Source organism: Bombina bombina, chromosome 1 (assembly GCF_027579735.1).
Source record: "Bombina bombina isolate aBomBom1 chromosome 1, aBomBom1.pri, whole genome shotgun sequence".
In the NCBI taxonomy this organism is placed as follows: domain Eukaryota; kingdom Metazoa; phylum Chordata; class Amphibia; order Anura; family Bombinatoridae; genus Bombina; species Bombina bombina.
The window spans coordinates 617,028,135-617,054,569 of NC_069499.1; the positions used below are offsets into that span (position 1 = coordinate 617,028,135).

General features: G+C 44.0%; 1 protein-coding gene across 3 annotated transcripts in view; it reads right to left on the reverse strand.

Annotated features, from left to right (window-relative positions):
* LOC128645781 (heat shock factor protein 3) overlaps window positions 1–26,435 on the reverse strand; it is a 280,321-nt gene that overhangs the window by 86,536 nt on the left and 167,350 nt on the right. For all 3 annotated transcript variants that reach the window (XM_053699017.1, XM_053699018.1, XM_053699016.1), the window contains exon 8: window positions 23,361–23,512. In XM_053699017.1, coding sequence (XP_053554992.1) covers window positions 23,361–23,512 — 152 coding nt within the window. The remainder of the gene's footprint in view (window positions 1–23,360; window positions 23,513–26,435) is intronic.

Genomic DNA, 26,435 nt, shown 5'->3' on the forward strand with positions numbered 1-26,435 from the left:
CCCCAGACGTAAAAGGAATTAGCCTGTGTCACTTTTTTTTTATATTAATATAATATATAAATGATGATGTACCAAGTCTTACATTTTTTAACAATGTTAATAATATCACCAAACTGGTTGCTATAAAAGGATTCCCAGTCCTGTAAGAGTCTGTCTCTTGGTAACCTCTACCTGAAAACAACATTTATGCTTACCTGATAAATTTATTTATTTCTTGACACAGTGAGTCCACGGATCATCTCTAATTACTATTGGGAATACCACTCCTGCCCAGCAGGAGGCGGCAAAGAGCACCACAGCAAAGCTGTTAAATATCACCTCCCTTCCCTCCAACCCTAGCCATTTGACCAAAATAAAAGGAGAGAAAGAAAGTAACAAGTTGCATAGGTGCCTGAGGTTTATAACACAAAACAAACTGTCTAAAGAAAACATGGCGGGCCGTGGACTCGCTGTGTCAAGAAATAAATAAATTTATCAGGTAAGCATAAATTTTGTTTTCTTTCTAATGACACAGTGAGTCCACGGATCATCTCTAATTACTATTGGGAATCAATACCCAAGCTAGAGGACACAGATAAGGGAGGGACAAGACAGGGAACCTAAACGGAAGGCACCACTGCTTGAAGTACCTTTCTCCCAAAAGAAGCCTCAGCTGAGGCAAAAGTATCAAATTTATAGAATTTGGAAAAAGTGAGTAAAGAGGACCAAGTTGCAGCCTTGCAAATCTGTTCCATAAAAGCTTCAGTTTTGAATGCCCAGAAAGAGGTAACAGCCCTCGTAGTATGAGCCGTGACTCTCTCAGAACTACCTTATCAGAATAAAAATAAAGGTAAAGGGATTCACCTTGCAACGCAGAGAGTTCTGAGACTCTGCGAGCAGAAGAAATTGCAACAAGAAACAAAACTTTCCAAGATAACAACTTAATATCTAAGGAATGCATAGGCTCAAACGGAGCCTGCTGAAGAACTTTAAGAACAAGGTTAAGACTCCAGGGAGGAGTAACTGGTTTGAACACAGGCCTGATTCTGACCAAGGCCTGAAAAAAGGATTGCACGTCAGGAACATCCGCAAGACGTTTGTGCAACAAAATAGACAAGGCGGATTTTTGACCCTTCAAGGTACTAGCAGATAATCCCTTCTCCAGACCCTCCTGGAGAAAAGACAAAATCCTAGGAATTCAAAATCTACTTCAAGAAAAACCTCTGGATTCACACCAATACAGATATCTATGCCATATCTTATAGTAAATATTTCTGGTAACAGGTTTACGAGCCTGAATCATGGTCTCAATGACCAACTCAAAAAAACCACGCTTAGATAGAATTAAGCGTTCAATTTTCGAGCAGTCAGCTTCAGAGAACCTAGATTTGGGTGAAGGAAGGGCCCTTGAAGCAGAAGGTCCTTCCTCAAAGGAAGTCTCAAAGGTGGAAGAGATGACATCTCCACTAGGTCTGCATACCAGATCCTGCAAGGCCACACAGGTGCAATGAGGATCAACGATGCCCTCTCCTGTTTGATTCGAGCAATGACCCGAGGAAGGAGAGCGATCGGAGGAAATAGGTATGCTAGACTGAAATTCCAAGGGACCGCCAGAGCATCTATCAGTACCGCCTGAGGATCCCTCGACCTCGACCCGTACCTTGGAAGCTTGGCATTCTGTTGAGATGCCATGAGATTCAGCTCCGGCTGTCCCCATTTGAGAATCAAGCTTGAAAACACTTCCGGATGGCGTTCCCACTTCTCTGCGTGAAAAGTCTGTCTGCTCAGAAAACCTGCTTCCCAATTGTCCACCCCTGGAATGTGGATTGCATATAGACAGCAGTTGTGGGTCTCCGCCCACTGAATAATCTTGGCTACCCCTGTCATAGCCAAGGAACTCCGAGTTCCTCCCTGATGATTGATGTAAGCCACTGAAGTTATGTTGTCCAACTGGAACTTGATAAACCGGGCTGAGGCTAACTGAGGCCAGGCCAGAAGAGCATTGAAGACTGCCCTCAGCTCCAAGATGTTTATGGGGAGAACCGACTCCTCCCGAGTCCATGTCCCCTGAGCCTTTAGAGAACCCCAGACTGCTCCCCATTCCAGCAGGCTGGCATTCGTTATCACAATCACCCAGGTGGGTCTGCGGAAGCAAGTTCCCTGGGAGAGATGTTCCAGAGACAATCACCACAGAAGAGAATCTCTTGTCACCTGATCCAGTAGTAATCGCGGAGACAAATCTGCATAATCCTCGTTCGATTGCCTGAGCATGCATAACTGCAGAGGTCTGAGACGGAAACAGGCAAACGGAATGATGTCCATGGCAGCTACCATCAAACCGATTACCTCCATACATTGAGCCACTGACGGCCGAGGAGAGGACTGAAGGGCCAGACAAGAGTCGAAGATCTTTGATTTTCTGACCTCTGTCAGAAAAATTTTCATTGATAGGGAATCTATTATGGTTCCCAAGAACACTACCCTTGTAGTTGGAATTAAGGAACTCTTTCCCAAATTCACCTTCTATCCGTGAGAACGCAGAAAGGATAACATCATCTCCGTGTGGGAGTTCGCTTGTTGAAAGGATGGCGCCGGGACCAGAATGTCGTCCATATACGGCGCCACTGCAATGCCCCGCAACCGGAGTACCGCCAACAGGGACCCCAGGACCTTTGAAAAAATTCTGGCAGCTGTGGCAAGGCCGAATGGCAGAGACATGAACTGGAAATGCTTGTCTAGAAAAGTGAACCTCAGAAACTTGTGATGATCCCTGTGGATAGGAACATGCAGGTACGCATTACTTCTGGATCAGGTGACAAGAGGTTCTCTTCTGTGGTGATTGTCTCTGGAACAACTCTCCCAGGGAACTTGCTTCCGCAGACCCACCTGGGTGATTGTGATAACGAATGCCAGCCTGCTCTCTAAAGGCTCAGGGGACATGGACTCGGGAGGAGTCGGTTCTCCCCATAAACATCTTGGAGCTGAGGGCAGTCTTCAACGCTCTTCTGGCCTGGCCTCAGTTAGCCTCAGCCCGGTTTATCAGGTTCCAGTCGGACAACGTAACTTCAGTGGCTTACATCAATCATCAGGGAGGAACTCGGAACGAATAGTTTCCATCTTGAAGGACGATACTCTGAGGAACTAGTTTAGACTCTTGATATCTAAAATTGGTCTGAACGTTCCCTCTTTTTTGGGAACCACAAACAGATTGGAGTAAAAACCCAGACCCTTTTCCTGTATGGGAACAGGAACTATCACTCCCAGGTTGGAAAGGTCTCGAACACAGTGTAAGAATGCCTTTCTTTTTATCTGGTCTACAGATAATCTTGAGAGGAGAAACCTGCCCCTGGGAGGAAAGGTGTTGAACTCCAGTTTGTATCCTTGGGACAGGATGCCCACCGCCCAGGAATTCGGAACATCCCGAACCCAGGCTTACTTGATAAATTTGTTTCTTCTTAGACACGATGAGTCCACGGATCATATTCATTACTTATGGGATATACACCTCCTGGTCAGCAGGAGGAGGCAAAGAGCACCACAGCAGAGCTGTTAAATAGCTCCTCCCTTCCCTACCACTCCAGTCATTCGACCAAAGTTAGGAAGAGAAAGGAAAAGCCACGATGCAGAGGTGACTGAAGTTTACAATAAATAACATCCTGTCTTAAAAGGACAGGGTGGGCTGTGGACTCTGTGTCTAAGAAGAAACAAATTTATCAGGTAAGCATAAATTTCCTTTTCTTCTTAAAGACACAATGAGTCCACGGATCATCTTCATTACTTATGGGATCCAATACCCAAGCTAGAGTACACGGATGATACGGGACGGACAAGACAGGATACCTAAACGGAAGGCACCACTGCATGAAGAACCTTTCTCCCAAAAGCATAAAACTTTTAAAAAGTGTGAAGAGAAGACCAACTTGCACCCTTGCAAATCTGTTCCACAGAAGCTTCGTTTTTGAATGCCCAAAAGGAAGCAACAGCCCTTGTGGAATGAACCGTAATCCTTTCAGGAAGCTGCTGTCCAGCAGTTTCGTAAGCCAAACGTATAATACTCTTCAGCCAGCCAAAAGGAAAGAGAAAAAGCCGTAGCTTTCTGTCCCCTACGTTTGCCTGAAAATACCACAAAGAGGAAGACTGGCGAAAGTCTTTAGTCGCCTGTAAATTAAACCTTAAAGAAGGTACAACAACCTCCCGATTAATGTTCCGATCAGGAACAGCCTTGGGAAGAAATCCAAATTTTGTACATAAGACAACCTTATCCGCATGAAAAATAAGGAAAGGGGGCTCACATTGTAATGCTGAAAACTCAGACACTCTACGAGCAGAAAAAATCGCTACCAGAAATAAAACCTTCCAAGATAACAACTTGATATCTAAGGAATGCATAGGTTCAAACGGAACTCCTTGAAGAACCTTGAGAACTAAATTAAGACTCCATGGAGGAGTAACTGGTCTAAACACAGGCCTAATTCTGTTTAAGGCCTGACAAAAGACTGTACACATCAGGGACATCAGCTAGACGCTTGTGTAACAGGATAAATAATGCTGAAAATTGACCCTTTAAAGAACTTGTTGATAATCCTTTCTCCAATCCGTCCTGGAGAAAAGACAAAATCCTAGGAATCCTAACTCTACTCCATGAGTAGCCCTTGGATTCACACCAAGAAAGTTATTTATGCCAAATCTTGTGACAAATCTGTCTATAGACAGGCTTACAAGCCTGAATCAAAGTGTCTATGACTGAGTCAGAAAAAAACTTGCTTGGCTAGAGAATCAACCGTTCCATCTCCAAGCAGTCCGCTTCAGAGAATCTAGATTTGGATGATGAAAGGGACCCTGAATCATAAGGTCCTTCTGAAGTGGAAGCCTCCAAGGAGGTAGAGACGACATCTCCACCAGGTCTGCATACCAGATCCTGCGAGGCCAGGCCAGAGCTATGAAAATCACTGAAGCCCTTTCCTGTTTGATCCTGGCAATCACTCGAGGAAGGCGAGCAAACGGAAGAAACAGATATGCTAGATTGAAGGACCAAAGGGCTGCCAGAATATCTATCAGCGCCGCCTGAGGATCTCAGGATCTCGACCCGTACCTCAGAAGTTTGGCATTCTGCCTGGATGCCATGAGATCCAACTCCGGCTGACCCCATTTGAAAATAAGCCTGGAGAACACATCCGGATGAAGATCCCACTCCCCCGGATGAAAAGTCTGTCTACTCAGAAAATCCGCCTCCCAGTTGTCCACCCCTGGGATGTGGATTGCCGACAGACAACAAGAATGGGCCTCCGCCCACTAAATTATAATGGAAGGAGCTCCTTGTTCCTCCATGATGATTGATGTAGGCCACTGACGATATGTGGTCCGTCTGGAACCTGATAAACTGAGCCGACGCTAACTGGAGCCAGACCAGGAAGCATTGTAGATTGCTCTCAGCCCCAAAATGTTTATGGGCAAAAAGGAACTCTAATTGAAACCAAATTCCCTGAGACTTTAGGCAGCCCCAGACTGCTCCACATCCTAGAAGGCTGGCATCTGTTCTCACAGTCAACCCAGATGGTCTGCGAAAGCAGGATCCCTGATGACCCAGAGACAACCACCATAGCAGAGAGACCCTTGTCTCTGAGAAGTATTTGAAGAGATAAGACCGCAAAAACTCCACTCCATTGTTTGAGCCTGTTTAACTGCAGAGGTCTGAGAAGAAACCAAGCAATCGGAATGGTGACCATTGCCGCCACCATCAGTCCGATTATCCCCCTGCACTGAGCCACTGATGGCCGAGAAGTGGAATGAAGGATTAGGCATGAATTGCAAATCTTAGATTTTCTGACATCAATCAGAAAAATCTTCATTGATAGGGAATCCATAATGGTTCCCAAAATATTTACCCTTGTATATGGGACCAAGAAACTCTTTTCCAAATTTACCTTCCATCCGTAAGATCACAGGAAGGCTAACACCCAGTCCCTGTAGGATCTGGCTTGTTGAAAGGATGGCGTCTGGACTAAGGTGTCGTTTAGATAGGACGCCACTACAACGCCCCCAAACCGAAGCCCCGCCAACCGCGAACCCATAACCTTGTGAAAATTCTGTGAGCTGGGGAAAGAACGAAGAGAATAGCTACGAACTGGAAGTATAAGTCCAGAAAGGAAAACCTTAGAAAACTTGTGATGATCCCTATGAATGGGAACAAGCAAATACGCGTCCTTTAAATCCACTGTTGTCATAAATTGACCCAAAGTATAAATGGAACAAATAGTTTCCATATTGAAGGACGGTATTCTGAGAAATTTGTTTAGACTCTTGAGATCTAAAATTGTCCTGAAAAATTCCCTCTTTTTTGGGAATCACGAACAGATTGGAAGAAATCCCAGACTCTGTTCCTGATACGGAACAGAAACTTTCACTCCCAGGTTGAAGAGGTCCTTGATAAGTACGCCTCTCCTTTTATCTGGACTACAGATAATCTTGAAATCAGAAAACTGCCTCTGGGAGGAAAACTCTTGTCCTTCAAGATCCTGCCTGTATGTATGTACTGGGTACTTGTAAAGCACGGCTAATTACCCGTTAGGGACTCACAGAGCTACTCATGATATCGACCTCGGAAGGAGAATCCCTTGCGCAGCTAATCAACCGTAAGGGTGAAAGGCTGAGAGGACTTCACCAGAGATCGATCCTGCAACCCTTGGGTTGCTACGAAACTCCGCCACAGTGCATTAGCACACTGAGCTATCTGTCCGGCCTGTTTTTGACTTCTCTAGCAGGTTCTTGGATTGCTTTCCCTTATTCCAAGACTGATCGGGTTCTCCTGGCTGTTAAATAGCAGTGCATTATGGGTGTTAGTATGGTCACTGAAGAAGTAATATATGAAACGTGTTTGACCAGTTTGCTGCTGCCTGTCTTTTACCCATGATATGCCTTTGTATTTTGGAATTAGCAATACAGCCTACATTATTGCATCACTCAGTCTGGGACTTTTTTTGTGCTATTGATTGCCTTTACCGGGTGCGTTGGTTGCTGTTCATTATTTCTTGTTGAAGTGGCGGTGGAACGCTCCTCTTACTGCACCGGTACAGCTGACAGCCTTTGGGACTTGAGTGTGACGTCAGGAGGGGGTGTGGTGCTTACGCAAAGATCACTGCTATTGCCGACTGCCACACTGAGCGGATGTCTGAGCGCTTCCACGAAGCCGTGTTTATTGGGCCTCCCGGAAGGTTTAGACTGATCCTGCTTGGAGGAGGAAGCGGAAGAAATTCCCTTAAAATTTCGAAAGGAACAAAAATTACTTAAAGGATACATCCGCAGACCAAGGTCTTAACCCTAAGGCTCTGTGAGTTGGGACAGAGAAACCAGAAAACTTTGCTCCCTGACTGATAACTTAAAGGAAAGCATCCGTAATAAAAGGAAATAGTCAAATTAAGAGCTTTTATCCTACCCTGGATTTCATCCAGGGGAGTCTCTAGCCTAATAGCATCACTCTAGTGATGGTAGCAATGCACCCAGCTGGCTGTCATTGTAGCCCTAGTGTACATTCTCTTCGAGTAACCTTCGGAGGAATGAAGGCTGAGTCAGCCCTGCTGGAATTTGAACCTGTGACCCTTGATCTTATAAAAAGGCCTTTTTTTATTGTAGTCAGGGCATTTACCAGCTGAGCTACCTCCCCAGCTCCCTAATCTTTTCCATTCCATTCTTGAAAGCCTAACTATCCTCCATGGGTATAGTAGTTCTCTTAGCTAAGATGGAAAACAGTTCCTTTTGAAATATAGGAGATAGAGAGAAGGGCCAGACATACCGGAGCCCCTCAGGGTAACTAGAACCTCCTTAAGATTTAGCAAATGGAGGTGAACCAGACCTCGAATATAGGACAAAGGAACCCCCCAGAAGAAGTCTGAGATGTTTCCCCTATCTACTACCGAAGTAACTTCCACGTTGAACTTCAGGGAATAAAACATTCGGAATAGTCTATATTTAAATACATGACAAGGAAAAATCCGCCAATGCAACAGATATCGCCAAATATTTATTAGAAAAGCGATGTCTTGTTAAGAAAAAAACTCCCTACGGAGTTGGTGAGGAGCGCAGGGCACTGTATGGGCGGACTGTAATACTTTATGAACACAATGAGAATCCCTCTCATTTTATAGAAAAATTCTCAGTACAAAGAAAACAGGGAAATGGCCACCTTTATTTAACAAAAGAAGGAGCCACTCTAGAGATGATAACCCCTGCATAGTAGGGACACTTGGGCCATCAGACTGATGTATGGATGAGTAATCCAATAAAGGTCTTAACTGAAATGTATCCAAATAAACACCTAAAAAGACCGTTACTGTCTCTTTAAATTTCAAAGTGGAAACTTTTTACTTGTAATGGCAGTAAAAGTGCTCGGAAAATACGTAAGTACAGCAAACTCTTATATGCCTCAGCATAACCCCTGCTGAGGTGCCTGCCAGTCCTTTTGATAAAATCCTAACAGTAGTAGCGCTGTCTCCAAGCGTAACACTCAGATAAAACACTCTGTGCTCCCTCTGATAATCGGAAGTACTAGGGAGGAGTTGTCTAAGCGCAACCACTAGATCTACTAGTCAGCATAACCCCTGCTGAGGTTCTTTCTGAAAACCGGAGCACTTAAAAAGGTGTGCACAGCCAAATGGGCGCCACACAAGCTCCGCCCCTTGTGGGCGTTTCAATATCCCTCTCCCGGTCGCCATTATTATTAAGTTAGACCGGGGGAAAATTAAGACTGCTCAGCTTCCTGTCACACTGTTAGACAGCTGCATAGTCTGTAAACCAACTCTCAAGAGTAAAACACCCTCACACTGATCTCGCTCCAACATTAGTCTGTCAGTAAGAAATCTCCCGGTCGGCTATGTACTATTATGAAACCGCCGGGAGATGAATCACATGTCATCCTTCATTCTCAGTGCCTGCGTCAAAGCTTCCAAAAGTCCCCTAAAGCAACTAGGAGATGCATTCTGTTAGCCCCCATAATAAGGAGCTCTATGTCGATGAGGTCTTTGCATAGGTTCAAACGGAACTCCTTGAAGAACCTTGAGAACTAAATTAAGACTCCATGGAGGAGTAACTGGTCTAAACACAGGCCTAATTCTGTTTAAGGCCTGACAAAAGACTGTACACATCAGGGACATCAGCTAGACGCTTGTGTAACAGGATAAATAATGCTGAAAATTGACCCTTTAAAGAACTTGTTGATAATCCTTTCTCCAATCCGTCCTGGAGAAAAGACAAAATCCTAGGAATCCTAACTCTACTCCATGAGTAGCCCTTGGATTCACACCAAGAAAGTTATTTATGCCAAATCTTGTGACAAATCTGTCTATAGACAGGCTTACAAGCCTGAATCAAAGTGTCTATGACTGAGTCAGAAAAAAACTTGCTTGGCTAGAGAATCAACCGTTCCATCTCCAAGCAGTCCGCTTCAGAGAATCTAGATTTGGATGATGAAAGGGACCCTGAATCATAAGGTCCTTCTGAAGTGGAAGCCTCCAAGGAGGTAGAGACGACATCTCCACCAGGTCTGCATACCAGATCCTGCGAGGCCAGGCCAGAGCTATGAAAATCACTGAAGCCCTTTCCTGTTTGATCCTGGCAATCACTCGAGGAAGGCGAGCAAACGGAAGAAACAGATATGCTAGATTGAAGGACCAAAGGGCTGCCAGAATATCTATCAGCGCCGCCTGAGGATCTCAGGATCTCGACCCGTACCTCAGAAGTTTGGCATTCTGCCTGGATGCCATGAGATCCAACTCCGGCTGACCCCATTTGAAAATAAGCCTGGAGAACACATCCGGATGAAGATCCCACTCCCCCGGATGAAAAGTCTGTCTACTCAGAAAATCCGCCTCCCAGTTGTCCACCCCTGGGATGTGGATTGCCGACAGACAACAAGAATGGGCCTCCGCCCACTAAATTATAATGGAAGGAGCTCCTTGTTCCTCCATGATGATTGATGTAGGCCACTGACGATATGTGGTCCGTCTGGAACCTGATAAACTGAGCCGACGCTAACTGGAGCCAGACCAGGAAGCATTGTAGATTGCTCTCAGCCCCAAAATGTTTATGGGCAAAAAGGAACTCTAATTGAAACCAAATTCCCTGAGACTTTAGGCAGCCCCAGACTGCTCCACATCCTAGAAGGCTGGCATCTGTTCTCACAGTCAACCCAGATGGTCTGCGAAAGCAGGATCCCTGATGACCCAGAGACAACCACCATAGCAGAGAGACCCTTGTCTCTGAGAAGTATTTGAAGAGATAAGACCGCAAAAACTCCACTCCATTGTTTGAGCCTGTTTAACTGCAGAGGTCTGAGAAGAAACCAAGCAATCGGAATGGTGACCATTGCCGCCACCATCAGTCCGATTATCCCCCTGCACTGAGCCACTGATGGCCGAGAAGTGGAATGAAGGATTAGGCATGAATTGCAAATCTTAGATTTTCTGACATCAATCAGAAAAATCTTCATTGATAGGGAATCCATAATGGTTCCCAAAATATTTACCCTTGTATATGGGACCAAGAAACTCTTTTCCAAATTTACCTTCCATCCGTAAGATCACAGGAAGGCTAACACCCAGTCCCTGTAGGATCTGGCTTGTTGAAAGGATGGCGTCTGGACTAAGGTGTCGTTTAGATAGGACGCCACTACAACGCCCCCAAACCGAAGCCCCGCCAACCGCGAACCCATAACCTTGTGAAAATTCTGTGAGCTGGGGAAAGAACGAAGAGAATAGCTACGAACTGGAAGTATAAGTCCAGAAAGGAAAACCTTAGAAAACTTGTGATGATCCCTATGAATGGGAACAAGCAAATACGCGTCCTTTAAATCCACTGTTGTCATAAATTGACCCAAAGTATAAATGGAACAAATAGTTTCCATATTGAAGGACGGTATTCTGAGAAATTTGTTTAGACTCTTGAGATCTAAAATTGTCCTGAAAAATTCCCTCTTTTTTGGGAATCACGAACAGATTGGAAGAAATCCCAGACTCTGTTCCTGATACGGAACAGAAACTTTCACTCCCAGGTTGAAGAGGTCCTTGATAAGTACGCCTCTCCTTTTATCTGGACTACAGATAATCTTGAAATCAGAAAACTGCCTCTGGGAGGAAAACTCTTGTCCTTCAAGATCCTGCCTGTATGTATGTACTGGGTACTTGTAAAGCACGGCTAATTACCCGTTAGGGACTCACAGAGCTACTCATGATATCGACCTCGGAAGGAGAATCCCTTGCGCAGCTAATCAACCGTAAGGGTGAAAGGCTGAGAGGACTTCACCAGAGATCGATCCTGCAACCCTTGGGTTGCTACGAAACTCCGCCACAGTGCATTAGCACACTGAGCTATCTGTCCGGCCTGTTTTTGACTTCTCTAGCAGGTTCTTGGATTGCTTTCCCTTATTCCAAGACTGATCGGGTTCTCCTGGCTGTTAAATAGCAGTGCATTATGGGTGTTAGTATGGTCACTGAAGAAGTAATATATGAAACGTGTTTGACCAGTTTGCTGCTGCCTGTCTTTTACCCATGATATGCCTTTGTATTTTGGAATTAGCAATACAGCCTACATTATTGCATCACTCAGTCTGGGACTTTTTTTGTGCTATTGATTGCCTTTACCGGGTGCGTTGGTTGCTGTTCATTATTTCTTGTTGAAGTGGCGGTGGAACGCTCCTCTTACTGCACCGGTACAGCTGACAGCCTTTGGGACTTGAGTGTGACGTCAGGAGGGGGTGTGGTGCTTACGCAAAGATCACTGCTATTGCCGACTGCCACACTGAGCGGATGTCTGAGCGCTTCCACGAAGCCGTGTTTATTGGGCCTCCCGGAAGGTTTAGACTGATCCTGCTTGGAGGAGGAAGCGGAAGAAATTCCCTTAAAATTTCGAAAGGAACAAAAATTACTTAAAGGATACATCCGCAGACCAAGGTCTTAACCCTAAGGCTCTGTGAGTTGGGACAGAGAAACCAGAAAACTTTGCTCCCTGACTGATAACTTAAAGGAAAGCATCCGTAATAAAAGGAAATAGTCAAATTAAGAGCTTTTATCCTACCCTGGATTTCATCCAGGGGAGTCTCTAGCCTAATAGCATCACTCTAGTGATGGTAGCAATGCACCCAGCTGGCTGTCATTGTAGCCCTAGTGTACATTCTCTTCGAGTAACCTTCGGAGGAATGAAGGCTGAGTCAGCCCTGCTGGAATTTGAACCTGTGACCCTTGATCTTATAAAAAGGCCTTTTTTTATTGTAGTCAGGGCATTTACCAGCTGAGCTACCTCCCCAGCTCCCTAATCTTTTCCATTCCATTCTTGAAAGCCTAACTATCCTCCATGGGTATAGTAGTTCTCTTAGCTAAGATGGAAAACAGTTCCTTTTGAAATATAGGAGATAGAGAGAAGGGCCAGACATACCGGAGCCCCTCAGGGTAACTAGAACCTCCTTAAGATTTAGCAAATGGAGGTGAACCAGACCTCGAATATAGGACAAAGGAACCCCCCAGAAGAAGTCTGAGATGTTTCCCCTATCTACTACCGAAGTAACTTCCACGTTGAACTTCAGGGAATAAAACATTCGGAATAGTCTATATTTAAATACATGACAAGGAAAAATCCGCCAATGCAACAGATATCGCCAAATATTTATTAGAAAAGCGATGTCTTGTTAAGAAAAAAACTCCCTACGGAGTTGGTGAGGAGCGCAGGGCACTGTATGGGCGGACTGTAATACTTTATGAACACAATGAGAATCCCTCTCATTTTATAGAAAAATTCTCAGTACAAAGAAAACAGGGAAATGGCCACCTTTATTTAACAAAAGAAGGAGCCACTCTAGAGATGATAACCCCTGCATAGTAGGGACACTTGGGCCATCAGACTGATGTATGGATGAGTAATCCAATAAAGGTCTTAACTGAAATGTATCCAAATAAACACCTAAAAAGACCGTTACTGTCTCTTTAAATTTCAAAGTGGAAACTTTTTACTTGTAATGGCAGTAAAAGTGCTCGGAAAATACGTAAGTACAGCAAACTCTTATATGCCTCAGCATAACCCCTGCTGAGGTGCCTGCCAGTCCTTTTGATAAAATCCTAACAGTAGTAGCGCTGTCTCCAAGCGTAACACTCAGATAAAACACTCTGTGCTCCCTCTGATAATCGGAAGTACTAGGGAGGAGTTGTCTAAGCGCAACCACTAGATCTACTAGTCAGCATAACCCCTGCTGAGGTTCTTTCTGAAAACCGGAGCACTTAAAAAGGTGTGCACAGCCAAATGGGCGCCACACAAGCTCCGCCCCTTGTGGGCGTTTCAATATCCCTCTCCCGGTCGCCATTATTATTAAGTTAGACCGGGGGAAAATTAAGACTGCTCAGCTTCCTGTCACACTGTTAGACAGCTGCATAGTCTGTAAACCAACTCTCAAGAGTAAAACACCCTCACACTGATCTCGCTCCAACATTAGTCTGTCAGTAAGAAATCTCCCGGTCGGCTATGTACTATTATGAAACCGCCGGGAGATGAATCACATGTCATCCTTCATTCTCAGTGCCTGCGTCAAAGCTTCCAAAAGTCCCCTAAAGCAACTAGGAGATGCATTCTGTTAGCCCCCATAATAAGGAGCTCTATGTCGATGAGGTCTTTGTGTAAAAAAAATAAAAAAAAATAATGCCCAAACTCTCTCTGAGATTTCCCTTCCCAGAAATAAAGTCAGCACTTACCTCATCTTCTGCCTGGCAGCAAGGCAGTTTCCAGGTTTAAGAGGTCCTATCCCTCCCATGGACCTGTGAAATTAAGAGAAAGTCCTGAGGTTTTCCAGAGGCAGGGCAGCATCAATCTATGGGAGGCGCAGTGAGAATTATGTCCCACAAGTTCCCATTGCTCTAAAGCCATCAATAGCTCTACTGTAGATACTGATATGGACTACGGCTACACCCTAGAACAAAGCAGCACAATCTTGCACCACTTTTAAAATAATAAACTCTTGATTGAAGAATCTAATCTAACACCTCACTTTACCTCTTCCTATCACTAACGTAGGCAAAGAGAATGACTGGAGTGGGAGGGAAGGGAGGAGCTATTTAACAGCTCTGCTGTGGTGCTCTTTGCCTCCTCCTGCTGACCAGGAGGTGTATATCCCATAAGTAATGAAGATGATCCATGGACTCATCGTGTCTTTAAGAAGAAAAGGAGAGTCTGCCCCCCACAAGATCCGGTCCCGGATCGGGGGCAGACCCTTCATGCTGACTTTGAATCATTAATGGGCTTCTTAGATTGCTTCTCCTTGTTCCAAGACTGGTTAGTCCTCCAGGAAGGTTTAGACTGATCTTGCTTGGCAGAGGGAAAGGAAGGCTTACCTTTGAAGTTTCGAAAGGAACGAAAATTACTCTGACGTCCCTTCTGCTTATTCCTTTTATCCTGAGGGAGGAAATGATCCTTTTCCCCCCGTAATGTCAGAAATAGTTTCAGTCAAGCCCGGCCCAAACAACGTCTTACCCTTGTAGGGGATCGCCAAAAGCTTAGACGAAACATCCGCAGACCAGGATTTCAACCATAAAGCTCTGCAGGCCAGAACGGCAAAACCAGAAATCTTTGCTCCCAACTTTATAACCTGAAGGGAAGCATCCGTAATAAAGGAATTGGCCAACTTAAGGGCCTTGATCCTGTACTGAATCTCTTCAAGGGGAGTGTCAGTCTGAATAGAATCCGACAACACATCAAACCAGTACGGCGCCGCACTAGTGATGGTAGCAATACACACCGCCAGTTGCCATTGTAAACCCTGGTGTACATACATCTTTTTTAGCAACCCCTCAAACTTCTTATCCATAGGATCCTTAAAGGAACAACTATCCTCTATGGGAATAGTGGTTCTCTTAGCCGAAGTGGAAATTGCCCCTTCCACCTTGGGAACCGTCTGCCAAGACTCCTTGATAGAGTCAGCAATAGGAAACACCTTCTTAAAAATAGGGGATGGAAAAAAGGGATACCAGGCCTCTCACATTCCATAGCAATAATCTCTGTAGCCCGATCTGGTACAGCAAAAACCTCCACCATGGAAGGTACATCAACATACTTGTTTAGTTTAATAGAATTCTTATTGTTGACAAGGACAGTAGAGTCGGAGTCATCTAAGGTAGCCAAAACCTCCTTAAGTAACAAACGGAGGTTTTCCAGCTTAAATCTAAATGATACCACTTCAGCATCAGCAGAAGGAATTACACTGTCAGAGTCTGAGATTTCCCCCTCAGATGCCACCAAAGTATCCTCCTCCTCATATATCTGGGAAGGAACATTTGGAATAGCTACTACTGTGTCAGAAACCTTACTTATTGAATCCATAGATTTCCTCTTGTGCTTTCCCTGCAACATGGGAAAGGCAGGCAATGCATCAGATACTGCAGAAGACATGAGGGTAGCGAGGTCTTGCAACATAATTCCAGGCGGCGTTTGAGAGGAAGTGCAGGGCACTGCATGTGTGGACGACAAAATTTGGGACACTTGAGGAGAAAGCTGCGGCACATCTTGAACATTGTCAGAAGACCCCTGAACAGCATCCGCCTTAGGCAATGTTGACTCAGAAAAAAAGTCTATCCCTGTAATTTAAAGTTCTCTCAATACATGAGGAACAGAAAGGGATTGGCGTTTCCACGTTAGCATCAAAACATAAAGAACAAGTAACATTTTGCAGGGCCTCTTGGTTCATCTTTACTCAGAATTGAACAAATTAGAAATAAATATACTTATATTTTAATTTGAAATTAACATACAAAAAATGTTACTGTCCCTTCAAATTTTAAAACGTAACTGCTTTATTTTTTATGCAAAAAAAGGAATAAACTGTCAGAAACACTCAGGACAGCTTCTACACCTCAGCTTAGCTTTGCTGAGGTGCCTACCTGCCTGGCTGATACCGGAGACAATATGATGTTAGAAAAATCCCAAACTCAACTCATAGAACTGTAAACCTAAGTCCAGCAACCGTAGTACTGCTTACAAAGCTGCAAGGATGCTGTCTACCCTCCGGAACACAGGAAGTAAAGGAGAAAAGGTGAGCATCAGAAATCTTGCTGCCCCACCTAGCCCCGCCCATCGTGGGCGTATCAAAATTAACTTCCCGGTTGGCAAATTGTACTATGAAGTAAAGCCGCCGGGAGCAAGTGAAAACACACCACAAATTGAGCCTATATCTCCTCGTCCCCAGTGCTGCAAACACTGCCCCTTTTTAACATTATCTCGTAATTCCATAGGATAATGTCTCTGGTGTCCCATTCAAATGAATAATTAAAGTGCCATATTTTCCTTACACTGTCTCAGAAAAATAAAATCAGCACTTACCTCCATGTAATCTGCCAGGCAGCAGGGCAGCTCACTAGGTTTGAGAGACATGTTCCCTCACATGGACCTATGAAAAAACAACAAAGACTAAGTAATCTTACTCCGGCTTTTAAGTTAGGGCAGCAATAACTACTTGGGAGGCGCAGTGAGGATTATACCCCACCAGTTCCCAATTGCTTAAAAGCCACCACTGCTCTACTGAAGAGACTGACATGGGCTACGGCTACACCCCAGGATAAAGCAGAACAAAATTACACTGCTAAAAAAAAATAATAAAATCAGGATTGAAGAATCTTCTTTCAGACACCTAAACTTAACTACGTCCTTGCTCTTAATGTAGGCAAAGAGAATGACTGGGGTTGGAGGGAAGAGAGGTGATATTTAACAGCTTTGCTGTGGTGCTCTTTGCCACCTCCTGCTGGGCAGGAGTGCTATTCCCAATAGTAATTAGAGATGATCCGTGGACTCACCGTGTCATTAGAAAGAAATAAAGCTCTCTGGATAACTTTATTTTATATAACCTCTCTCCTGAAGTCTGTGACTTATATTAACACTTTCTCTATAGTAAACATCTGTGTCTGTACAGTTGCGCTTTAACCTTAAAACTTGCCATGTTTTTAGGATGTGAGCTATTGTCATGAGGCAACGTATTAGCCATAATTGGTTTATGATACAGACTGCTTACAATTTGATTTAGACAAGTCCCCCATCAAGATCTATGGGGATCGGCAGAGTTCGGAAGAGGCAGGTCAGCTTGGGGAGAAGAGTTATTTTAAAAGCTGCGACTCTGCCTAACCAAGATATACACGGGACATTCCAGTGGTCCACACTCTTTTGAAAGGAATGAAGAAGAGGATAAAAGTTAGATTCGACCACGGTAGAGATATTCTAGGAAAGAAAAACTCCCAAGTGTTAAATTTTGTGTCGCGACCAGTTAAACATATACTGTTTTTTAAGGTCGGCGTATTCTAAGTCAGGGACACTAATCACAAAGGCATCCGTCTTATTTACATTTAGCTTGTAATAGCCGATTGTTCCAAAAGGTATGTAGAAGGTCGAAAAGAACGGGGAGGGAATGGGCGGGGTCACCCAGAAACACGGTAAGGTCATCCGCAAACAGCGCAGTTTTTTGAGGGACTCCCGCGATTGTTACGCCCTTGATACTTGTACAGGATCTAAATTGCTTCAGCTAGGGGGTCCATAATTAATGCAAATATCAGGGGGGGACAAAGGAAACCCCTGCCTAGTCCCATTAGTAATTGGGAAAGAGGGGGACATAAATCCCAAACCTCTGACTGTTGCTGATGGGGAGGCATATAAAGCTTTAACACATGTGTAGTATTGCGGCAGGAAACCAAACTTTTTTAGGACTTCAAATAGGTAGAACCAATTTACACGGTCAAATGCCTTTTCGGCGTCTAAGGCTAAGGTGGTACAGGGAATTTTCTCGCTTTTGGCTTCAAGGAAGATATTTAGGATGCGTCTGGTATTATCGGGGCCTTCTCTGCCTGGGGTAAATCCCACCTGATCTCAATCTATCAAAGAGGGGAGGATATGTTTCAATCGGGTAGCTAAGATCTTAGCGAGAAGTTTCGTGTCTACATTAAGTAGAGAGATGGGCCTAAAATTTCCGCAGGCATTGGGGGTCCTTGCCAGATTTCGGTATGGTTACTATTGTCGCCCCAAGGAACTCTGGGGGAAGGACTCCAGACTGCCTGGCTAGGGAAAAATTCTGGTAAGAAGGGGTATAATAAGAGGGCTAAACTTTTTATAAAAAGTGGCGGTGTATCCATCTGGTCCTGGTGCTTTGTGGGGCTTCAGAGATTTAATGGCTAGGGCCATCACTTGTGGGGTAAAAGGTGAGTCTAAGAAGTCTTTCTGATCGTCCGTCAGGGTAGGGAGGGAAAGGGGGTCCAAAATTTTTTTGATTGTTGAAGAGGAAGGGGTGTCTTGGGAGCTTTCTAAATTATATAAGTCATGATTATATTTGGCAAATGCTTTACCTATATCAGCTGGGAGCCTGACTATGCCACCAGAGGTCTTGATGTAGGATATGCGAGCATCAGCTGTTCGTTGTCTCAGTTTATTAGCTAAGAGGCGATCAGCCTTATTTCCCTTGGAGTAGTACAATTGTTTAACTGTTTGTAGCCGCCATTGCATTCTGGTGTTTTCTAGGTTCGCGATTTTATTAACTCTATTTGAGCAAGTACTCCTGGGTCAAGTGTGGTCTTGTGTTGGGTGGTGAGGTTGCGAAGTTGGGTATGGAGCTGTGATAAGGTCCCCCCCCTGGGTTTTCCTATGCTTGGATAGGAGCTTAATAAATATGCCTCGAATGTAGGCTTTAAGTGACCCCCAAAGGCAATAGTCATCTACTAAGTTGTTGTTATTAATGGTAAGGAATAGTGTAATTTCCTCCCGCACTCTGACAACATTATTTAGGTCGGCAAAGAGAAACTCAGGCAACCTCCATGGGGGGTCTACAGGTAATGGTAATAGGGGAATCCATTGTCACTTGAATAGGAGAATGGTCTGACCAGGTACAACTCGATATATGTGATGTTCGTATGGAGTCTAGAAGGCGTGGTTCACACAAAATGAAATCAATACGTAAGAGTTGTGGGCCGCGGAATAGCACGAGTAATCCCTAGAGGTGGGGTGTAAGGAGCGCCAAATGTTAAACAGATTATGGCGTGCAAACAGTGTATTGAATTGCTTAGAAGTTTTAATTAGAGAAGGGTCGTAAGTCCTATGTTTAGGGGACCGTCTGTCTAGTGCAGTGTCTAAGAGCATATTAAAGTCACCTGCGATTTGTGATCGGTTAAGTAGCGTAGGAATTTCCTAAGGGATTTAACTTGGCCTGTATTAGGACCGTAGTAAGACGCAAGGGTATATGGTACTCCTTGCAATTTGCAATTCAGTATCAAGTATCGTCCCTGTGGATCAGCATGGATATCTAGTTTCTCGTATAGTATGCTCTTGTGGATTAAAATTGCAACCCCTCTGGACTTACTCGAAAAGGATGCTGCTTCAACCACCGGGTATTGTTTGGAGTTAAGGGGGATAGGAGATCCATCCAACCAGGGGGTCTCCTGAAGGAATGCTATCTGGGATTTTGCATGTTAAAGGCTTTGCAGGAGTCTGGTGCATTTATTTGGGGAGTTATGGCCCCTAACATTATGGGATGTGCACGTCAAAGCCATGTTGTTAAGGAGCAAGGGTTTGGGTGAAGCAAGACACAAAAGGAGGAGGAACGTAGAGGAGTGCAAAGGTAAGAGCGAGGAGGGGGGGTGTTGAGAGGGGAGGAAAGAGAAGAAAGGAGAAAAAAAAAAAGGGGGAGGGAGGGTTAGATAAGATAGGTATCCGACACCTAACTAAGCAAGAAGGTTGTTGTTAGGGGAGAACGAAAAGGGTGCGGTATCGACAAGACAAACCGCTTTGGTAGTCCCCTCTAAAAGAGGGACACTTAAAGTGTGTGTGGGGGGGGGGGAGGTATGCTAGGGTACTTTAAGTGAAGGTATAGGAAGCCAAGTGGCGATAATATTAGGGAGGGCTGGTCGCAAGTGCGTGGTGTGGGGAGGGGGGTAAAGGAATTGGCGTAGGAGAAAGATAAGAATGAGTGGCCGCTACGTGTCACCTGCCCAAAATGATTTTGTGGTGTGGCCATAGGCCAGACAAAGGGAATTGGTTAGTATACTTTTTTTTTTTTTTAAAAAAAGGGAGACACTATAATCAACTTCAAGGGAGATGGAGTCCCTGCACAGGGGTCTAGGGGGCATCCCTACAGTGACCAGAGGGGATGGACAAGAAGGGTTCATGAAAGAGGCATGTGCCTCCACATAAGGGACCTGGATATATTCTTTTGTCCTGTAAAAGTATTACACAATATGAGAGTAAACATATAAGCTGAAACAAGTGAAATCCCTCAGAGGAGGAAACGTAAAACAAGGACAGTTTGCATTAACGGTTAACATTAACAACATTAAATGGACACCAAAGCTAAGATACCCGCCCAGTTGTAAAAACGTCTAGCAGGTCATCAAAAAGCACAGAAAATGTACAGTTAGAAAAACAGCAAATTTGCAGTTTCCATACACTTAGGAGGGTGGACTAGAAGACTTAACTATTTTAACTCTAATACACCTTAAGCAAACTTTCCTAGGGGATGAATAAGGGAGGATTTAGGGGGGGGGGAACTACCCCCTCTGTGGGGGTTGCGGCATACAGGTGTATAACGCTAAAGATAACTGGTGTTGATTGCTCGCAACTGTTCATGTAAGATAGAAAATGAATCCTCATAAAAATAGAACTCAGGTACATTACAGACGTGTTATATAGTTAGGCTACGTAGGGGGACATAGAGCTTAGGTACCTGGTATTTAAGGCCATTAATCACGGTGTTCTATTGTCACATAAACAATATGAAGGTTGTGGAACTGTATGAACGTATGCGTGCTGAGGGAGGTTATGTATCTGTAGTCATAACCTAAGCATGATCTAAAGCTTCATGGTTTAAGGTATAGGGTGAGACCTAAAATAAACTGAAAAGACAACATTTATATTCATGACAAGGCAAGTTAAACAAACAACATATCAATATTCAACAAATACTTATCAAACTCACTGCGCATGTCAGTCTAGAGTAAGCAAAAGTCCTCAAGAAGTCCCTGTTCAGAGAAAACATGTCTCTAAAGTTGAGGAAAAAGGCTCCAAGAAGATTGGCGCTTAGGCATCTAGAGAGCTAGGTCTTCTTTGAGGTAGCGCTGCAAACTCAGAGGCTGTGGCATCAAGCTGATGGGGTTGTTGCTGTAGACTTTGTGAGTCATCTGTGTTGGTGTTGGCCATATTCCAGGATTTAAGGAGTACAAGTCCTTGATTAACATTATAGATTACGTGCGTCTGGTTGTCCTTGAAGACCAATAGTTTAATTGGGTAACCCCAGCGATATCGGATGTTCCTCTTCCTCAAGGTCATTGTGACTTCTGAAAAGGTTTTTCTCTGTTGTAAAGTCCGAGCAGACAAGTCTAGGAAGATCTGGAGATTCTGATATTTCTCAGGGAGTGGAAGCTTTTGGAAATGTGCTCTTTGTACCCTTTTCTTTGTATGTAAAATAAGGCAACCTGACGATGACATCACAGGGTTGGCCATCAGGAAGACCTTTGGGTCTGAGTGAGCGGTGAGCTCGATCTAGCAGATTTTCCGATTCTGAAGTGACTGGAGCAAATTGCTGGAAGAGCTCTTTAAGATAGGATTGGAGATCTGATGAAGAAACAGACTCGGGCACACCTCGGATCCTAAGTTTGTTGCGCCGAGACCTGTCCTCAATATTAGCAATTTTGTTTTCCACAGAATCCAGATATTCTGAGAGATGCTGAGTGTAGGTAAAACTGTTAGATTGTTTCGTGGTTAAGTCCTCATAATTTCTCTCAAGCACATCGATACGCTCATTAGTAGAGGATATCCCTTTTTTAAGCTTGGCTGTAGGCGCAGAGATTTTGGCAGCAAAGGGAGGGTTAGGCAGGCAGTTGCTCAGAGGAACTGGGAGATAGAGTTATCTACATGGGACTAGGTGGTTGTTCTAATACAATTAATCGATAAGGGCACTGTCACTATAGAGCTGCAGGCCGTGGGTGGTTTATTAGGCCCAAGTGAAGTGTGATGAGGGAGCTCTCCCAAAGCTGGCTATTGTTGCCCTCTGTGCCAAATTGTTAAGTGCTGTTGGCTGTATGTATTATTGAGTGGCAGCCCCCTGTAAGTTGTGCCACCTAATGCCTGCTAAAGCTTGCAAGACAAGTTTCTCCACGTGGGAGCAATGCACGATGTGTGGCCGTACTCTCAGGGTAAAGAGTCAATTAAGGGTAAAACAGCAGATTGTGATGAACTTACCCTGCTAGTGTCTAGTCCCTCCAGACCTCCGGTGCTGCCACTAATGTGGTGCCTGAATCGCGGGCCCCAGCACACATCAGAAGTTGCTGTCATAGGCTGGGGGCCAGCGTGAGTACTGCGGCCTAGGTGGGGGGAGATTTGTTGAAAATGGTGCTGTGCGCCGTGCAGGAAGGCTCTGCAACAGTAGGAGGTCCAGCAGTCTATACCCGTGAGTCAGCTTACTCATGGGTAGGCGGGTTGGCGGTCCAGTTGCGCTTGCCTGGGAGTCTGCTCAGCCTGATTAGTCCGCTTGAGGGGATTGCGGTCCTTCCCTGTAGGCTCCGGTGTGGCGGAGCAAATGCGTGGAGTTCAGCTGGCCAGCCAATCTGAGGGGAGTTAAGGACAAGCGGTAGGGAAAGGGTTATGGCAAGATGAGAGGTTTGGGGCAGGTAATTGGAAGGTAAATAAGCAATACTGTTGGGTTGTTTCAGGAGCTCTGCCAGAATGCGACCGGCCACTTCTCTAAATGGCTCCGCCCCCCAGCTGGGCACAATTCGAACCAAAGGTTGTAAGAATAGAAACAATCCAGGTGGAGTTTTTCCAAAAGGGAAACAATGCCTGAAACTATAAGCCTACCTTTTACTTCAAGAAGAGACTTGTGCTCCTTTGGAAGATCAGGATAATTGGATCATGACATAAAAAAAAATCAAGTGTTTTCAACTATAAAACCCGCTTCCCTACCATCACCCAAAAGGTTGTACACAAGTCTCTGATAGTCTCAAGTTGGATTAAGAGACATTCCATATACATTAGTAACAGAGTGGTCCATAGGCCTCTTAAATAATAAATCTTATTCATAATCACCACATTTCCACACTTATCGGCCTGTCCTAGCACTAGATTTTCATTAGAATTCAAAGATTTCAAAGCTACCCTTTATTCAAAGGTCAAATTAGTTTTATATATTTGTTTGGTGTCCTGTCATATAGGGCTTTCAGATTATGTTCAACTCTCTTGTGAAAAGACTAATACATTTTCACAAGACTTAGTGGGAGAGAAAACAGATAAAGGTCTGAAACGCACATGATTTACCTCTCATAAAAAGTAATTTTTCTAGGATTAGAACAAAACTCATTTGTAAACAGAAAAAAAACATTTCAAGAAAGTCATGTACTCACTGGTAGCAGTCTATGCTTCCGCTTCCTAGTTTTGCAAGTTGTTCTGTATGCATTTGTGAGTCAAATGAAGCTGAGCTGGAGATGTCTGATGTACCCTCCCCAGAATTAGGAATTTCATGGATGATAACATTATCTGCTGAGGTCTGAGGATGCTGGGAAATGCATAAAAAGATACATAAAGGTTATTGAAACAAACGTGGAGCGGGTGTGCCATTTGAGTTTAAATCTAATATAAATACAATAACTTTTTTGAAAACTTTACAAATTATTGTCCTAAAAGTAATGAGTGCCTGAGCTCATTGTCAATTTATGCCATATTTACATACATGGAAACAATAAAGACAGGATTAAATAAGTATGTTATTTGTAGAGAACAATGCATTAAAAAAAATGACAGAGGTTGCCTTTTAAACTCTGTAGAGTTTGTGGGGCATGCACACTTTCTAGATGCATTTTACTACAAAAGCAAGCAAAATAAAACGACCAAATTATAATTATTTACATTCAATTAAAGGGACAGTGTACTCAACTATTTTCTCCCCTTTAATGTGTTATCAATTAACCATTTTACCTGCTGGAGTGTAATTAAATTGATTACAAAGAGCTCCCATACCTTTATTTTCTCATTTGAAATACATGATTTTGCCTGTTGAATCCCAACCTCTACTGAAAAATGTTGACCTTAAGTATATATCATGACATGAGAACTCTACATCAAAATGAGTAGAAACAATTATTCTCATAAACTAGGCGGTAAACAATTGTTTGTGTTGCTCTAAAAAGTAAAAAAAGAATAAGAGGTTATCCTCATAAATAAGGGCCTTTGGATATAATTATATAACTTTGATGTGCACATACAGCATCTACTCATAACTGCACATTTATGTCAGGTAATCATGTGGTAGTAGTACAACAATGTTTTTGTACATATGGCTAGCAGGCATCGTCTCGTTCACTGCAAGTTCATCAGACACGCTATCGGCAAGCAAATTGATGCTTTAGTACATGGAGCCCTAAGAACAAGATTAAGGCTCCAAGGAGGAGCAACAGGTTTGAAAACAGGTCTAATTCTAACAATAGCCTGAACAAATGACAACTTTTTAAAAAAACAAAACAGAAAGGGCAGAAATCTGACCCTTAAGAGAACTGGACAACAGGTCCTTCTCTAAACCTTACTGAAGAAATTTAAATATCTGCAGGGTCTTGACTTTATGCCAAGGGAGACCCCAGTCTGCACACCAGGATAGAGAAGTTCTCCAAACGTTATGGTAAATACTCCTGGTCACAGGCATTCTTGCTTGAATTAAAGTATCGATCACTGTCTCAGAGAACCCTTTCTTAGACACTACTAGGCGTTCAATCTCCATGCAGTCAACCTTAGAGAGTCTAGATTTTGATAGAAGAAAGGACCTTGCTGTAGAAGGCCCAACCTCTGAGGAAATTTTCAAGGAGGAGCAAATGACATTCTCACTAGATCCGCAATACCAAGTCCTGCATGGCCACGCTAAGGCAACTAGGATTGTTGAAATTCCCTCCCAGCTATAACTCGGGGCAGGAGCACAATTGGAGGAAAAAGATACACTAGATTGAAGTTCCACGGAACTGCCAAGGAGTCCACCAATCTGCCTGAGGATCCCTCGGCCTCGAACCGTATCATGGCAGTTTGGCATTGAGACCGGAATCCATTAGATCTATCTGCGGATATCCCATCTGCGGGTGACCTAAAAAAATACCTCCTGATTTACAGACCATTCCCCTGAATGCAGTCTGTCTTCTAAGAAAACAGAATTTATGCTTACCTGATAAATTACTTTCTCTTGTGGTGTATCCAGTCCACGGATTCATCCTTTACTTGTGGGATATTCTCCTTCCCAACAGGAAGTGGCAAAGAGAGCACACAGCAGAGCTGTCCATATAGCTCCCCTTCTAGCTCCACCCCCAGTCATTAGACCGAAGGTTAAGAAGAAAAAGGAGAAACCATAGGGTGCCGTGGTGACTGTAGTTTAAAAATAAAAACCACCTGCCTTAAAATGACAGGGCGGGCCGTGGACTGGATACACCACAAGAGAAAGTAATTTATCAGGTAAGTATAAATTCTGTTTTCTCTTGTAAGGTGTATCCAGTCCACGGATTCATCCTTTACTTGTGGGATACCAATACCAAAGCTTTAGGACACGGATGAAGGGAGGGAACAAGACAGGTACCTTAAACGGAAGGCACCACTGCTTGTAAAACCTTTCTCCCAAAAATAGCCTCCGAAGAAGCGAAAGTATCGAATTTGTAAAATTTGGAAAAAGTATGCAGCGAAGACCAAGTCGCTGCCTTACAAATCTGTTCAACAGAAGCCTCATTTTTAAAAGCCCATGTGGAAGCCACTGCTCTGGTAGAATGAGCAGTAATTGTTTCAGGAGGCTGCTGGCCAGCAGTCTCATAGGCCAAACGGATGATGCTTTTCAGCCAAAAGGAAAGAGGTAGCGGTCGCCTTCTGACCTCTCCTCTTACCAGAATAGATAACAAACCAAGAAGATGTTTGTCTGAAATCCTTAGTTGCTTGTAAATAGAACTTTAAAGCACGAACCACATCAAGATTGTTTAACAGACGTTCCTTATTCGACGAAGGATTAGGACACAGAGAAGGAACAACAATTTCCTGATTAACATTCTTATTAGACACAACCTTAGGAAGAAAACCGGGTTTGGTACGCAAAACTACCTTATCTGCATGGAACACCAGGTAAGGTGAATCACACTGTAAAGCAGATAACTCTGAAACTCTTCGAGCAGAAGAGATAGCTACCAAAAACAAAACTTTCCAAGATAAAAGTTTAATATCTATGGAATGTAAAGGTTCAAACGGAACCCCTTGCAGAACTGAAAGAACTAAATTCAGACTCCATGGCGGAGCCACAGGTCTATAAACAGGCTTGATTCTGACTAAAGCCTGACTAAACGTTTGAACGTCTGGTACCTCTGCCAGACGTTTGTGAAAAAGAATAGACAAAGCAGATATCTGTCCCTTTAAGGAACTAGCTAATAATCCTTTCTCCAATCCGTCTTGGAGAAAGGACAAAATTC